At 50.5% G+C, this 16,930-nt stretch overlaps 2 protein-coding genes across 2 annotated transcripts; both read left to right on the top strand.

Moving 5' to 3' along the window:
* The first annotated feature begins 1,219 nt into the window (after nt 1-1,219).
* On the top strand, nt 1,220-4,131 carry HOXA6 (homeobox A6). Its single transcript, XM_060020643.1, has 2 exons — nt 1,220-1,829; nt 3,198-4,131. The coding sequence occupies exons 1-2, from the start codon at nt 1,388-1,390 to the stop codon at nt 3,455-3,457; spliced, it is 702 nt and encodes a 233-aa protein (XP_059876626.1). The 5' UTR covers nt 1,220-1,387; the 3' UTR covers nt 3,458-4,131.
* An 871-nt stretch (nt 4,132-5,002) lies between these two features.
* On the top strand, nt 5,003-8,180 carry HOXA5 (homeobox A5). The gene is made up of 2 exons (XM_060020642.1): nt 5,003-6,039; nt 7,033-8,180. Exons 1-2 carry the CDS (start codon nt 5,145-5,147, stop codon nt 7,281-7,283), a joined length of 1,146 nt encoding a protein of 381 aa, XP_059876625.1. The 5' UTR covers nt 5,003-5,144; the 3' UTR covers nt 7,284-8,180.
* The last annotated feature ends 8,750 nt before the right edge of the window (nt 8,181-16,930 follow it).

Below are 16,930 nucleotides of genomic sequence, written 5' to 3'. Positions count from 1 at the left end.
TTCCTGTCCTGTTTGGGGAAGGCCAGGCCTGGGGCTGCAGTAAAAGCAATTCAGAGAATTTCTGGAGCTGGTGAGACAAACTGTTTCTGGTCCTGGAGCAACTGTGGGTGGCAGGTCCCCCAAAATGTCCCAGAAAGGGCAGGAAAGGGGACATCCCAGGACAGAGCCCATGGACAGGTGACCCAGAAGCCAAGCACATCCATCATTCCCGCGGCCTTGGGCCCGCGGAGCTGCCCTCTGTGCCCGGCTGCGCCAGGGACCCTGGGTCACCAGCACCTCTGAAATGAGGACAGAGACTCCACATCTGGATCTGTCTCATCTCTGAGCTATCAGGGTGGCAGGCAGAGGGAGAGTCTGGCGAGTTGGGCTCGGGCAAGGGGAGCAGGTCCCAGGGCTGGCTTCGGAGCTCAGTCTCACAACCACTCTTCTGTAGGTCCCTTTCTTGTTGAAACCAGTGGTTTCTGACCTCTCGGTTCCTGGGCTCAGAGGCAGCAGGAGCGGGGCTCACAGCTTGTGAGGGGTGCTTTGAGGCCAGGCAATCGCTGGCCATTGGAAGGAGGCCCCTGGAGACTCAAAGGAGACGTGTTGTATGTGGGAGTAGGGGGCCTGCGGGGTTAGAGACTAGCCTCGTCCTGGTCCTGGTCAGCTCGAGGTGAGCCTTTCTCCTTGGCGGCGAGGCCCAGGCCCTTGGTGGGAGTGGGGAAGGAGAGGAGGAGGTGATGCATCGATCCCTAAGGCGCAGGAGTGAGGAGCAGGGGTGAAGGCCTGGTTTCTCAGAGCCCTTCTCCAGCTCCGGAACCCGCACCCACGGGTAGGGGAGTGCAGGGGGAGGGGCAAACTCAGGGCCCTGCCGGGAGGGCAGGCCGGCCCGGAGCAAAGACATCCTCGTCACCGCCCCTCCCTGCGCGGGGCTGTCAGGTTTCCTGTTTGGAGAGAAAACCCAGCAAAATCCAACAACACAAAAGGGGGGTGGTGGGGGGAGGAAAGAGCGGGCCTGGCCAGGTCTTTGCATCAACCCGGACGCGGGTGCCCCTACCCCGGCCCGAGCCGCACGCCCCTGCCCACGCCTCGCCCGCCACCGGCTTTCGGGAAGAGAGCCGGGCCGGCTGGCTGTGCGCGCCCATTAATCTGCCGGGCGGGCGGCGGGCGGGCGGCGGGCGGGCGGGCTGGGGGCTGTTTGTAACTTTGCTGCCTCGGTCGCCGCGGTCCCCGGGGAGCGGGCTCCGGCGCTCGCTCCCATTGGCCGCCGCCGCGTCAGCTGGTGCGATTTGCTGCTGTCGCTTTTGGCGTTCGGCCATCCAGAAACAAACCAGTTCGATGACTACTAATAGTTATAGCCAGATGTACTAATACACAACAAATCACAGTCCTGCAGAGGGGCGCGCAAATGAGTTCCTATTTTGTGAATCCCACTTTCCCCGGGAGCCTGCCCAGCGGCCAGGACTCCTTCTTGGGCCAGCTGCCCCTCTACCCGGCCGGCTATGACGCGCTGAGGCCCTTCCCGGCCTCGTACGGGGCGTCGAGCCTCCCGGACAAGACGTACACCTCACCTTGTTTCTACCAACAGTCCAACTCGGTCCTGGCCTGCAACCGGGCGTCCTACGAGTACGGGGCCTCATGTTTCTATTCTGATAAGGACCTCAGTGGTGCCTCGCCCTCGGGCAGTGGCAAGCAAAGGGGCCCCGGGGACTACCTGCACTTTTCTCCCGAGCAGCAGTACAAACCCGACAGCAACAGCGTGCCGGGCAAAGCCCTCCATGACGAAGGCACCGACCGGAAGTACACGAGTCCTGTTTACCCCTGGATGCAGCGGATGAACTCCTGCGCGGGTAAGGTGTTTCCCTGCAGCCCCTCAAGAGAGTGGAGGGAGAGGGGGAAGGAGGCAGGGAAAGAAGGAAGGAAGGAGGAGACAGAGAGAGTAGAAAGAGGAAATAGAAAGAAAGGAGGAAAGAATGAACAAAGTTTCTTTGGGTTTTTAAAAAGAGATTTCAAAAAATAAAAAATGCAACCCATTCCCAATGGGGCAATCAGGCTGTGGCAGCATGAAGGCGGGGCACTAGTGTCCATGTAAGGTGACAACTTAGGGAGCGTGTGGGGGGCTCACTGCCATGCTATGTGAGACCCAGTGACAGGGGCAACCTGAAGAGAGAGCAAGGCTGGATGGGAGAGAGCGCCTGCCCTCACTGCACGCTGGTAACACCCTGCTCAGATCCCCAAGCCGTGATGGCCTTCTGCACCCATTCTGAGAACTCCCCTTTCCCTCCCAACCCCCTCACCTTTCTGCCCTTCAGAAACGCATCTAGATAAAGGCCCTCATTTGGCCCCTTGCAGTGTCTCCCCAAAGCCTTGGAGGGCCACATCCCCAGCCTCAGGATTTTTCCTCTCTCTCCTCCCTCCCCTCCTCCTTCCACTCAACTGTTCACTCACAGCCAACTTCTGCCTCCTTCTGAGGCCCTGCCTGTGTCTCATACACCCAGCTTTGGGGGAGCCCCCCACCCATGGGTTCCTTTGGCACTAGAACAGATAGCCCATCACAGTCCTTCATTCCAGAAACCCCAGGTGGCCCATAGCTCCATCTCTTTGCTCCTGGTTTCCAAAAAATCTACAGGGAATCCTTGGAGAAGGACAGAGGCTAGTGCGGATTTTTCAACTTACAGTCTTTTGCTTTAAAATCCACTTGTGTTTTCAAGAGCTCTGCGTTTCTCAGAAGGGCCAGACAATTGGAAGGCATTTGCAAAGATTTGAGAGGGCTCACCATTTAAATTTTTTTAAAAAAGCATATTGTGTCCTGACATGGCTGGCCACAGTAACATCTTCACAGAGGTCCGTGTGTGAATTCGGAGCGTCTACCCTACCCACAGGGTTCCATACCCACCATTCCCAGACACACACACTCTACTCCCACAAAACAGGCTTAGGTACCCCGATCTAAGAATGCTGTTCTATTCTTTTGCTTGTAATTTTTTTTTACAGAGCAGATTTTTCAAAAACAATAATTTCCCACCCCAAGTCGTTTTAGGTGGAACACATCTCGCTTAATATGAAATAATCTTCTCCCATCCAGCCCGCTTTCGGCCCCAGACATTGTGGGAGAGACGGGTGGTTTTCAGCCCCAAGACCGGGGCGTGGGGCGCGGGGCTGACTGGTCTGGCTGCCCGGATCCTGGCTTACCGGCGCCCGGCCATTTCTGACCGCAGGTGCTGTGTACGGGAGTCACGGGCGCCGAGGCCGCCAGACCTACACGCGCTACCAGACGCTGGAGCTGGAGAAGGAGTTCCACTTCAACCGCTACCTGACGCGGCGCCGCCGCATCGAGATCGCCAACGCGCTCTGCCTCACCGAGCGCCAGATCAAGATCTGGTTCCAGAACCGCCGCATGAAGTGGAAAAAGGAAAATAAACTCATCAATTCCACACAACCCAGCGGGGAGGACGCTGAGGCAAAAGCGGGCGAGTAGACGCCTGGGCAGGGACCAGGCCCGCGCCGCAACCTCCCTCGGCTTTGCCCCCTTGCCTTCGCCTACTCCCCAACTTTTCTTCCCGCCTGCTCCCATCCGGGGGGCTTTCGCAGCTTCAGGGGAGCCCGGCGCTTTGCAAACGTCTGAGCATTTATTTCTTACAAGAAAAAAAAAAAAAAAACACCTCACACACAGCCAATCCCAGCGGTAGAGCGAGGCGCACTGCACACGCAATCCCGCTCTCCAAGCCTGCCCAAGCCCGCTCCGGGTCTCAGGGCGCGCCCCAATCGGTTCCCGGCTCTTGTGTTAGCGCCTCTGCACGCCCCTGAGCTCGGGTCCCGGGGTTGCTGGAGAGGAAAGAACCCGGTGCCGAGCCTCCTTTGGTGTCTGGGCGTTTCCGCCTCGGTTCCTCGCCACCAAGTCCCGGAGGGCATCACCAAATCAACTCCGGCCACTGGGAAGAGGGAGCCTAAAGTCTGGGGCCCCGGCTCTGCCGAGGCCTCCCAGGCCGCCCCCAGAAAGGAAGAAGCGCGAGGAACAAAGGGGGCCCGAGAGAGCCTTGTCTCTCGGCCCAGCGCGCAACCGTCCTTGGAAGAGAAGCAGCCTCAGCCCAGCCGAGCCAACCTGGGCGCGGGTGGAATCTTGCAGACCTGGGAATGACTGGGCTCCCCGAGCTCCGGATTCCGGCTCCCCGCCTCCAACAGGGCCGGCGCTACCACCACAACAGCTCTCAGGACCTAAGGATGCAGCCCAGGGCTATGGGAGCGGCAAGAGTCCTGGTTTCCAAATGTGCCAGGGGCGCCTGAGACGCCTGACCTCTCCAGCGGGGACACCTCCCCCCACACCCAACTTTAAGCTATATTTGTGATTTACTTTCGTCTTTCAGAACCCAGGAAGATAACTACGGAGGTACTAGGCACTGCCACAAAATGCTTTCATTAGCGTCCTCATTTTACTTCTGGAGGTCTAAGCAAGACCCTAATAACTCGGCCCACGAATCCCCAGGCCCAAGCAGCTTCTGTGGCTGCGGGGAGCCTGGGCCCACTCGCTGGGTTCACCGAGAACCCTCCGACTTGGGGCCCGGTTGGCTCGAGGAAAGTGACCCGGTGGTGAAGACTCTCCAGGCTGGATACTTATAGCAAATCAAATAGCAAACTAATGACACGAAAACCATATTTACACGAAAGAAAAATCGACTCCGGCTATAAAAGTGTATGGAATTTGACCTCGCCTCGGAGAAACGCTACACAAAAGCTATCTTTAATAGACGCCTGTCATTTAAGAGCGGCAGGGACACTGTCCCTCATGCGCTCGCAAAAACAGAGCCGTAATTGTAGCTGCTGCTGCGGGTAGGATTTATTTCTCCAATTGGCTAAATGGCCTCCCCCCCCCTTCCCCGAAGGTGATATCTGTATTTTCAAATTTCAGAGCTGCCGGCACGACGGTCAGAACCGACACAAAAATAAGAGGGGCTGCACAGCAGGGAAATAAAGTTGTTGTAAATAAAATCCAAGTCACCATCTCCCCTCAGTCCTCTGCATCCTCGCCGGGCACGCGATCGGCAGCTGACGGCCTCACAATTGGTACATCCTAATGGAACTGCGAGGGAAATGCAATAATTTTGCCATAATGGGCTGTAACCTCAATTCGACCCCGGCCCTTGCAGCCCCGGGTCGGAAGCGGAGGGATGCGCCCTGCCTCCAGCGGGTGGCGCTCGAGTCCGACTGAACGACGGCGGCGAGTGGCGGGCACGCGCCTGGGGCGCGCGCGCCACTCCTCTCGCCTCCACCCAACTCCCCCATTAGTGCCCGAGTTTACCTCTAGAGGTCATCAGGCAGGATTTACGACTGGACAACAAAAGCACGTGATTCGAAGTCGTACCCCATATTTGGGTGCCTACGTAGGAGGGAACCAAGTACATGTCCCAGTCATTTCCATAATTCATCATAAATTGTGCAAGGGTGCTATAGACGCACAAACGACCGCGAGCCACAAATCAAGCACACATATCAAAAAACAAATGAGCTCTTATTTTGTAAACTCATTTTGCGGTCGCTATCCAAATGGCCCGGACTACCAGTTGCATAATTATGGAGATCATAGTTCCGTGAGCGAGCAATTCAGGGACTCGGCGAGCATGCACTCCGGCAGGTACGGCTACGGCTACAATGGCATGGATCTCAGCGTCGGCCGCTCGGGCTCCGGCCACTTTGGCTCCGCGGAGCGCGCCCGCAGCTACGCGGCCAGCGCCAGCGCGGCGCCCGCCGAGCCCAGGTACAGCCAGCCTGCCACGTCCACGCACTCGCCTCCGCCCGACCCGCTGCCCTGCTCCGCCGTGGCCCCTTCGCCCGGCAGCGACAGCCACCACGGCGGGAAAAACTCCCTGGGCAACTCCAGCGGCGCCTCGGCCAACGCCGGCAGCACCCACATCAGCAGCAGAGAGGGGGTTGGCACGGCGTCCGGAGCCGAGGAGGACGCCCCCGCCAGCAGCGAGCAGGCGAGCGCTCAGAGCGAGCCGAGCCCGGCGCCGCCCGCCCAACCCCAGATCTACCCCTGGATGCGCAAGCTGCACATAAGTCATGGTAAAGCCAGTCTTTTCCTAAATCCACGCGGCCGCGGGGGCGCGGCTCTCGGTCCTCCCCCCCCCCCCCACACTCTCCTTTACCGCCCTCTCTCTCCCCGTCACTGTCCTGGTTTCGCCTCTCCCAGCCCTGTGGAGCCTCTCCCCGCCGTTCTCCTTCCCCTGCCTTCCTTCTTCCTCCTTCTCTTTTCTGCAGCGCCCAGCGCTCACAAATGCGGGGAAAGGGGCCGCTGGCTAGCCAAGTTTAGACGTTGAAAAGGGGGGAAAGGAAAAAAAAAACATATCCAACCCCAGCGCCTCGGAACGCGCTCATGGGTCAGGCCAGCCGAGCAGGGCGCAGAGAGGTAGAGGATGGCAGTAGGGGCCGTGAATCGGGCTTGTCAGGACTGATAATTTATGAGGAGGGCTACGCTGGGGAAACAGCGTTACTAATTAGAGTCCCCGAAAAGGGGCTTGGTGGGGGGAATAATCGAGGCGAGAGCCGGCGGGATTCTGAAGTTTGGGGGCAGGAGGGAGAGCAGGAAAGGAAAGGGAAGAAAAAGAAAGCAGGCGCCCCAAGCGTGCAGGCTGGAACAGGAGGCGGCTCGCGGGGCTGGAACTTTAAGGGAGGGTGATCTGGAGGCTACTTGGGCGCACAGAAAAGGGCCTTGCTTTGGTGGGTTTCTGGGTGGTGGGCAGCCTGTGAGGGCTGTGCCCCGCCTCAGGGCGCCAGGGGCAGGGCCAGAGGGCAAGAGAGGGGCGAGGGAAAGCCGGGGGATCGTCCGGGACGCGGCTCCAGCTTCGGATGGGCCGATTGTTCCCAGAGTCCAAATCTTATTGTTTTCTCTCTAGAAAGGAAGAGGGAAGGAAATTCGGGAGGGGCGGGCGGGCGAGTGAGGAGGGAGACTTGTTGAGCTTTTCTCCCCCGTTCAGGACCCTGGCTGGTCCAGCTGGCGGACTTTGGTAGCCAGAGGCTGAGGAGTGGGTGGCTAAACCGCTGACTTTTCTGTTGCAGACAACATAGGCGGCCCGGAAGGCAAAAGGGCCCGAACGGCCTACACGCGCTACCAGACCCTGGAGCTGGAGAAGGAGTTCCACTTCAACCGCTACCTGACCCGCCGAAGAAGGATTGAAATAGCACATGCTCTTTGCCTCTCCGAGAGACAAATTAAAATCTGGTTCCAAAACCGGAGAATGAAGTGGAAAAAAGATAATAAGCTGAAAAGCATGAGCATGGCGGCGGCGGGAGGGGCCTTCCGCCCCTGAGTATTTGAGCGTTTAAAGTACTGAGCAGTATTAGCCGGGTCCCGCGTAGTGTCAGTCCTAAGGTGACTTTCTGAAACTCCCTTGTGTTCCTTCTGTGAAGAAGCCCTGTTCTCGTTGCCCTAATTCATCTTTTAATCATGAGCCTGTTTATTGCCATTATAGCGCCTGTATAAGTAGATCTGCTTTCTCTTCATTTCTTTGTCCTGAATGGCTTTGTCTTGAAAAAAAAATAGATGTTTTAACTTATTTATATGAAGCAAGCTGTGTTACTTGAAGTAACTATGACAAAAAAAGAAAAGAGAAAAAAAACACAAAAAAGTCCCCCTTCGACCTCGTTTAGTGCCAATGTTGTGTGTTGCACTCCAGTTGTTTAACTGTGCATGTGAGTGGAAGTGTTCCTGTCTCAATAGCTCCAAGCTGTTAAAGATATTTTTATTCAAACTACCTATATTCCTTGTGTAATTAATGCTGTTGTAGAGGTGACTTGATGAGACACAACTTAACTTGTTCGACGTGTAGTGACTAGTGACTCTGTGATGAAAACTGTGACTCTGAGCGGTGTGTCCCTGCGTGCCTTTGTAGGACCCTTTGCACGAACTCTGGAAGTGGCTCTTATAAGCGCAGCTTCAGTGATGTATGTTTTTGTGAACAAAGTTACAAATATTGTCCAAGTCTGGCTGTTTAAGCAAACTGTGATCAGCTTTTTTTTTTTTTTTTTGTATTTGTTTTTAAGGAAAAAATACTGACTGGAAACAAAAAATAAACTTTCTATTGTAAGTTCTCTTGGTCTGGTTTGTGCCAAATAGCAAGTGGCTCTGTTTGCTCTTCTGTCTGTCTGTCCAGTGCTGGGAGGCAGTGAGTCTGAGGCCACCTGAGCAGTCTGCCTGTGCAAGGGGACCTCAGACCAACACCCTGACCCGTGGCCTCCCTAACTGACCCATCAGAGAGTTCGGGGCAGAAGGTGGAAAAGCTTTAGGTGGTTGCAAAGCCTGAGTCCAACCTGCCCGTCTCTGAGGAAACCAGGTTAACTTGATGGGTACGAAAGAGAGAGGAAGAGAGAGAAAGGAGAAAAAGTCCAGGGCTTTGTTAGCGGCCCTCGGGGGCCCACACAGATGCCGCTTCTCTCCTAAGGCCATCCTAGGCCTCCACTTGCTGAAGAGGCTGCTATGTCAAGTTGTGGCCCCCAGACCCTCTGCCCTTAACCCAGCCAGGCACCCTTTCCCACTCCTCGCCCTCCTGAACCCAGTTGGCTTCTTTTGCTATAATTAATTTGCTACAAATCGAAGGTACTTACCCCATCCTAGCTCGATTGGGAAACTCCTCAGAGCAGCTAAAGCGCAACTAGAGATTTGCACATTTACCGACTGCTTACACTGATGCCGTCTTTCCTTTAAAAAGTTATAAAACAGTAAACTTTATAAGCCCCAGTTCCGGCTATATGACATTTGGGTGCCAAATGAATAGGGTTTTGTCTATGAATTAGATCGTAAAATCATCCATAGCACAGACAGATCGGCTCACTGGCTATAAAACGTCACGTGGGGCCATTAAAGTAAGTTTTATGGTTTTGGGGAGTTGACATCCAACATTATATACCACATAACATATAATCTCACTGACGCTGGACTCCATTTGACTCTTTTGCAGGCTACGTGTGCCACCTGGTCATTCAAATTGTCAATTTTAGGTCCAGAAGTGTCCAGACCGCAAGTTTCTCAAAACTCTGAAAAAATGGCTCCCTCCGAGTTAAGGTAAGCTCGCCCCCTGAGCGCTTTCAAGTTTATTTGTACTCTGAAAACTTTCTTTCTGGATCTTTCTCTCTCTCTCTCTCTGGTTCAATAACTCTGAGGTTGCCTCGGAATTCCAAAGGGGAGAGCAAACTTTCCCTCTGCCCAAATTAGGAGCGCCAAGAGCCAGCTTTCGGAGGCACCACGGTGCAGAGCGCCTGTGGCCGCGCCGCATCCCTGGGCCTAACTTTAATTGCTGCACCAGCGCGGATGTTAATGACTTCCGCTGCTCTCGCCGGCGTGCAAAAAGATGATTTTTGTGTGCGAGTAGGCCTGCATGCGGAGACCGGGCAGGGCCGCCCCCATCCCGGGGCTGGAGGGCCGGGCTCTGCTGGGTCTGCGGAGCCCTGGGTGGGGGCTGGGAGCCGGGTGGGGGGGTGGCGCCGGCTGCGGGCGCCGAGGCCGCGCTGCGCTGGGGCGCGCTGGGGAGTTTGAAAGAAAGGCCCGGGCAGGGCCGAGGCGGACGCCGGCGGGATTTCTGACGGGGTTGTGGCAATACGTCTCCGCGGGCCGGGGTCATTTGGCAGCACTGAACGGAGGTGACGGCCTTTGGGGCCGGGTCGCAGGCTGGATCGGGAGAGCCCGAGGGTGCAGAGGCCGGCCGGGTGCGGGCGGCACCTCTAGGCTGGGCCCCTGGGTCGCCAGGCCGAGCCCAGGCCGCTGGCGCCCGCGGGACGCTGGGGACCGCGGGTCCCCACCTTGCGGGGGAGGGCTCAGCACCCCCTCCCCCGCACCAGGGACCAGGCCCTGAACCTTGTTTGCCTGCACGTTCTTTTTATTTCGGTGGGACTGTTCTCACCAGCCTGTGAGTCTGAAGCAATAAACTTTATGGCCGGATTTAACTTTAGTCTTTGAATCCCCAAGCTAAATGAAAGGCGTTACAGCGCTTTCTTTTCTTCTGCCTTGCCTTTCTTCTTCTTTCCTTTTCCTCTCCTTTTGTAGAATTTAAAATCTATGCACAGGACCCTCAAAAGGCAACTTAGGCATCTCCCTAGATAGCACGAAAGATTAATTTATTCCCCCTCAATATACAGGCAAATTCTTTCTTCCAAACTGTGCCCTAAAGTTTGGGGGGAAATCGAGGTGTCTTCAATGTCCAACTTAAAAGTCCCTAGGACCATTAGGTTGTTTTTCCACACACATCATAAAGGGTAGTTTAGGGAAGAAATAGGTCGTTTGTCAGTAGGAGATTTCCGCCTTTCTTTTGTTAGTTGCTCTTTCTGTTTGATCCCAGGAAATTTACATAATCTATGATTTCCAAAACAGTCCCCAATATTGCACCAATGGGTGAGATAGATTTTTCCTAGGTACAATTCCAGCTTGGTCTCAGCCACCCTTTCTGGCCCCAACCCTCTACATTCTTCAGTGGCAAAGCCATGACTGGGGACCCTGTGGCCTGCCCTGGGGTCTTTCTCTGAATGGGTACCCACAAGGGATCTAGCAGATTTCCCCCATCCTGTATGAAGAACTAAGCCAAATCCTCCAACTCAGAAATGAAACAAAAAATGGGATCTTCTGTCTCCAAATGCTTTTCTCCTTAGGAGCTAGCTAGGTGGTTTTCTGCAAGTGCTAACTGGTAAAGATATTTAGTAAGTCCTTAAAGTGAAAACATTTAAAGTGTAGAGTTGGAATTTCCACAAACTTTATTGTGCAGAGGCCACTTACACTCAACATAAGTCCAACAGATGTCCCCAAAGTCAGAGGTTCAGAAAGCAAAACCTGGGAAGTTTTTTGAAAAATCGAAACCCTCCCACAAGTCCCACTCCTCTTGAATAGTGGCAAGGCGAATCCCTGAGGTCGTTTTGTGTAACCTGTTAAAGTGAGCATTTCCTGAGAGCAGTTCAGCACTCAGGAAGATGTGTCTGCATCTTAGTGGCAACCAGAATATAAACTTTATTTGGGTTCTCTTTTATTATTTTAGATGTCTGTGAGAATTCTGGAGTCTTTCTTCTGCTGCTCTGAGTTTCGGATTCTTTACTGGAAAATACTGGGTTAAGGTTTTATTTTAGTTATTCATTTGGTGATCTTGATTGAGTGACTTCTTGGTGACTAAAATTAGTGGCAGAAAAAAAGAGTGATAGAGCTGCTGGCAGGTTCATTTGAGTAACATGCCTGGAAGAAGTGTCCACACCACCTCTGTGGTCACGTCCCCCTCTGGGTATGGGAATGGGCAGAAAGTTTCTTGGATTAGCATCACACAATATGGGGGAATCTTTCCCAAGCATTAAAAAAATTACAGGCTATAAATATTGTCAGCTTGCTTATTTCTGTCTGTTGTAATCATCATAAAACTTTAGAGTTTAAGACGGCAGGCCAACTCACATGCGGTTAACTGACTTTAAAAAAATACAGCATCCAGTCAGACCTATGTGAGCGTTATTGGAGGAATTTTTTTCTCTCTTCCTATTTTCATAGGAAGCACAGTAAGGAGGATGGCTGGTTATGTGCACATTTTGTAGATAAGTTATTTTTTTTCTCGTGCGTTCTTTTGGGTTGCTTTTGCAGAGGAACTTACTTAGGAAAAAAAATCTCTGTCACTAAGGGTTTTATGAAGACATCTAGCCTCAGCTGGTGGCAGAAGTGTTTGTCTGTGCTCCTAGCTTTGTAAAAGGAGAAGGCATCCGAAATGTGCCAGGCCCCGTTTGTTTCTACAAGCTGAAGAGACAATATTTCCTGAACTATAAATATAATAGGAAGCTTCTGGTCACACTTACTTAGGGGTTTGTTAGGGTTTCCATGCTCTAATTTCACAACCTTATGCCAAGATTCCTTTTTTCCCCCCTGTTCTTTCCCCCCGCTTCATTGTTGGCAGCTCTGGGAGAGCAAGACAGAATTTTCTACCAGAAACGGAGTCATGTTCATTTGTTGAGATGTGAAGAGTATTATATCCAAACAACTAGTGAGGGGAGAGCAAATTACATCCTGAAAGATAGGCTATTAAAGAGGAAAACAATCCTTTTAGCTTGAAAGATGCCCTGCAAAGGCTATCCCCCACCTTCGCTCTGGAGTCTGTCTGAGGTTTGCCCATCGTGGAGAGTGCAGAACGTTGTGGGCGCCATCCCTTTGGCTTCTAAGGCAGAATTTCTTTCTAGACAATGACAAAACTATAATCGGGGCTTCCAGACAGGACTGAGGGGGTCTGCCTAGGCTCCCACCCACATAGGAGAGGGGAGCCACAGTCCTAGCCACTCTAAACCCCAGAACCGAAAGATCTGACTAGGACGGTTTTATTTGGTGTTTTTTTGCAAAGAAAGCTGCCTTTCTCCCACCAGTTCCCTTCCCCACAAACCGGTCTTTTCAATAATAATATTTGTTATGAAGGTTATTGGGTAATTATTGCGATTTTGTGAAGCAGCCCTTGCTGGAGGTGAAGTCTGTCATCGCCTAACAAATGACGCCCGTGCAGTTCACTGCCGGGTTAAGTAAATGCAGAGAAGATAAATCTGCACACCCTAGGAATCGCCAGCAGAGCACGCTTTAGTACAAGTTCACAGTCAACTCTCCTGCCTGGGCCAGCTTTCCCAACAATTAGGGCTGCGTCTTTATTTTTAAATAAAGGAAAAGTCTCCCACTTTCATTGCCTGCTTTCTCCCCGTCTTTTCTTTTCTTTCGCTTTTTACGAGGTTCCCCTCGCAAAAGCCTCCTACTCCAAATTTTCCTTGTAAACGTAATGATGAGTGATTTTATAATAATCTCATTCCTATTTAAGTGATGACAAAAGGAGGTAGGAGGCTGACTTGACAGGAAATACAGTCACAAACACACAAAAATATCCAATTCACCCTCTTACTCCAAAAGGCAGTGGCAGAAGCAGGGCATCCCTGAGCTCCTGGGGTGGGGGGCTTCCCCTTGAAAGAAGAGGCACAGCTTTGTGTATCTTTGTGGTTGTAACTGCAGGTCAAAAAGTTGAGGGTCAAAAGTTTACGTTGTGCAGCGCTCTTCGTCATCTGCCCAGACAGAGTTTGATGTCAATGTTAGAGTTGCGATCTTGACTATCAGCACAAAAGATAAAATGGCTCAGAGTGACGCGTGTATCACGGTATGGACTCCAGGTGAACCCTAGTGGTTGAATGACCTCAATTACGAAGGAAAGGATAGAAAATTCCTCTTTTCAAGACTAATACATGCTGTATTTCATCTTGAATTATCGCTCCCATTCTAAGGGAATAGCAGCAGGTAAATAGGCATAGATTATTGAAGCACCAACACCCTAGATGCTGGAGAACCAGGAGTCTGTTTGTGCGTTTGTCACAAAATAAAAAAGCTCAAAACTCATCAGTGGACCTTTAGAAATAATGTAGCAAGTTGCCAGTGTTCCATCATACCTTCAAAGGAAAGAGATCGGGCAGGAAACTTCCTTTATTTGAAAACTGTGATTTTGGCCAGTTTTTTTCCTTTTTAGTACCTTTAATGATCCCTAAAGTGTGTGAGAACAAGGGCAAACACAGGCACTTCTTGCAAAGTGTATCCTTTGCAATTTTCAAGGACAGAATGCTTTTTCTGAAACTGCCACCCACTAAATGCAAAGAGCTGGGAAGGGGAGAAAGGAAGTGGAAACCCTCCGGAAAGGGGCAGGATTCCTCTACCCCCTCCACCAGTGAGAAAATGCTTATTGGTACCAGGAAAATATTCCTGTTGTTGAAAGTTTTTCATTATGTTTATTGTGAACCCTACACTGAATGTAAGAGAAATGCTACAATCTATGGGTGAATAAACTGTAAAGAATACGCCATTTAAGCAGGAAGGTAGAATCCACAAATGCCAGACCTCTTCTCAAGACCACAGTGACAGACTTCTATTCTCCAGAAAATACTCTTTAAAAATACATTTGGAATGAAAGCCAAGGAGAGGGGAAGCAAGCTAAGGAGGGAGGGCGGGAGAGTAGAAAAGAAAGGGAATAGTGTGTGAGGGAAGCCTACTGGAACCATGCCTTGTGTGTGCACTGCAACTGGAGAGCTAAACAATATTTTATTTTTCATGCACCTATATTAACGTTAAGTGTTGGTACCGTTAGCATCTATTTTCTGGGGGACGTATTTTCCTTTTCTGTGTATTGATCTTCAAGTAATTCGTGTAGGGAAACAGAGAAGAGAAAGATGACATTTTTTTCTAGGTTTTTCTTTTAATTTTAGAGATAAACTAATTCAACTACTCAAAATGTAGACCCTTGCAGGGACATTTAAGATCATCCCACTATAGTCTGCTTGATTAGATTTGCTGGTGCCAGGTATGTTCAGGGGTAAGAGCAAATATTTCCCAAACACTGCCTTTGTGGAAGTAGTCAGGTTGCTTTCACTGTGCAATGTGTGAAGTTTTCACTCTGGCCAAGAGCTTGAAGCCAAATGGGGGTGTGCCAGATGAGAACAGAGGAAAAGGAACAACTGTGGTGACTGCTGTTACAGCAGCGAACACTTCACCACATCTGGGCCAGTGAAATGAAGAAAACGGAACCCACCCCCCATTAGTCACCAAGACAATTATGCGTCTCTTTGAGAAAACCCTGTTATTGTGTTATTGGTTAAAAACGCGCCACACCTTAGGAACATGTCAGCTTCAATAATCACAGACACCTCTTAGCTAGTTTTTCAACTCAAAGAAAATGTACCTGCAGAAGTTATTGCTTTTAGAGTGCTTACTTTCTTTATTTGGAGGATTTTAATCTTTAGGCCTCTCACACGATCCTGGTTAAAATTCATGTCTAATCCGGATATGAATTTCATATGCCTTATGCCTGGGTTGTGTTCATTAGTATAAACTTCTATAAGGAAATTACCCCCAAACAGTTAATTGGTCAAATGGCTGATAAAGTATTGCTTCTCTAAAATCCTATGCCGACTGTAGGTGGGGGAAGCCCTCAAATGCCACCATCAGGCATTTTGAAATTCAGTCCTTCTCCCGTGCCCTCCAGAGACGTGCTTCAGACAGCGAACAGTCAGTCTGGGGGACTCTCGCTCTAGAGAACAAAGGACAAATACAGTCAATACATTCCATAACGTTTACATTTCCTTTGCTGCCCCCGCCTTGGTTTTCCCTGAGAAGGAGTGACCTGGGCAAAGCACCCACTCTCTAAAAGACATGGTATAGACCTTTTAGAGGCGCAAAGTCCAAGGCCGAGGTGAACTTCAGGTCAGCGCGTCTAACAAATATGAAAATGTCGGCTGGTGAAGGGCGCGCCTTGTGATTTAACAAAGACTGTCAATGTGTAAGATTAATAAGAAACAAAATGCGCACGGTGTCACTGTTCGGTCACTTTGAAACTTGGGACAGGGCTGCATTCAAGAGGGAAGGCTGTTCCAAATATATTCAAAATGATTCAAATCAGATTCAAACTAGGCTGCAAAACACTGCCCCCCTCTCGCCCTCCCTCTCCCTTGGACTCCCTTCACTCTCCTTCTCCATCTGGGACTCGAGGACATGATGAAAAGTTATTTCACTTAATGGGACTTTAAGAAAGCTTTTGTTGGGAATATATGTTATCCCTGCACGTGGAAATGAGCAAATGTGCTTACCAGTTTCCCAAGAAAAGGATAACGCTTTCACCCTGCTTGGGACTGGAGCCAGTTGGCGTGCGAAGATTAGCACACTCCCTCTCTGCTCGATTTCAGGGCATCCCATCTTTTTTCGGACAAGGCGCTGCTGGTAAACCTCAGTTTATTTATTTATTGAGTTAGTTTCTTCCTGGCTTTACTTTGGTGTCTTGGATCGCATATGAAGGCAAGAGTTTTCTTTGTTTTGCTTTTCCAAAGATTATTTGATTCAATGGAATGATGCTATGGCTTGCGAAGAGAGATTGTGGAAGGATCAGAAAAGGTACTGAGATTGTTTATTACAGCCATAAATCTTGCAGTAAAATGTCAAAATGTCGGTGTGTGAGATAACACTTGGTGGTCCTGGCTTCATTTGTGTTTATGATACGAACCACAAAGACAAGTTACAGGCCTTGGGGGGATTCTGTGTAAGCCCATCTTCCTAAAGTAATAGAACCACATGAAACACAGGCGCAGTTAACTCGTTTAGGTTAACCATATACAAAACAGTGCCCGAGCCTCGTTAATACTTTAAAATAGAAACTCGGTAGACGGTTCTGAGGCTAAACAACATGAATTTTGTGTTTTAGTGTCTGTAAATAATATTGAACAGACATGGTTAAGACCTTAGTCTGATGACACGAGGAGGGAGGCAAAATTTCCTTGTCATGTTTTTTCTTCCCAGAAGCTTAGAGAGCCCAGTTTTGCTAATTACTTTATGTATGTACATATTATTCATGTTATGTAGTACACATATGTATATACTATTTTTTCTTGCTGTAGAGAGATATTGGTTTAGGCAGCTATATCACAGGCTAGAGAGTCTAGAGAGAATGTCTAAAGATTTACACTCAGCGTTGATTTCTGTCTGTGGCTAGATTTCATTTTTAAAAATTTTCAGGGTGTGCCATGTCAATGGACAGCACTCTTCACAGACACACATCCAATGTGGAAAACCTCTTTGTACCACTTCAGGGTGATTGCAGTTAGAAAGCTAACATGATCCCTTTTTTAACCTCTTTCCCTAAATTAGTTTAAAGATTAGTACCTTATAATGGGCTTTATGTGGCTAAGCATTAAATGACTATCCATCAAATGGATATATTCCAGCATTTAGTAACTCATATGAGTAACCGATATAAATGAAGATAGAATTCACATTCGTTTTGAAGTGTCTCCAGGCTTAGGCTATGACTTTCCTTGCCTGCGTTTCAGACTCAGTTGTGAGAAGGCAGTTTATATTGCTCTTTGAAAAATCAACTAGGGTACACCAGCTGAAAAATCCTTGCTTTACATGCCAATATGAAAGTGTTTTTAGAATGGTGACTATGCT

The sequence above is a fragment of the Delphinus delphis genome, chromosome 9 (assembly GCF_949987515.2).
Source record: "Delphinus delphis chromosome 9, mDelDel1.2, whole genome shotgun sequence".
Lineage (NCBI taxonomy): Eukaryota > Metazoa > Chordata > Mammalia > Artiodactyla > Delphinidae > Delphinus > Delphinus delphis.
Note: the sequence above shows the minus strand (reverse complement) of the source record. Positions and strands in the feature narration are given on the sequence as shown.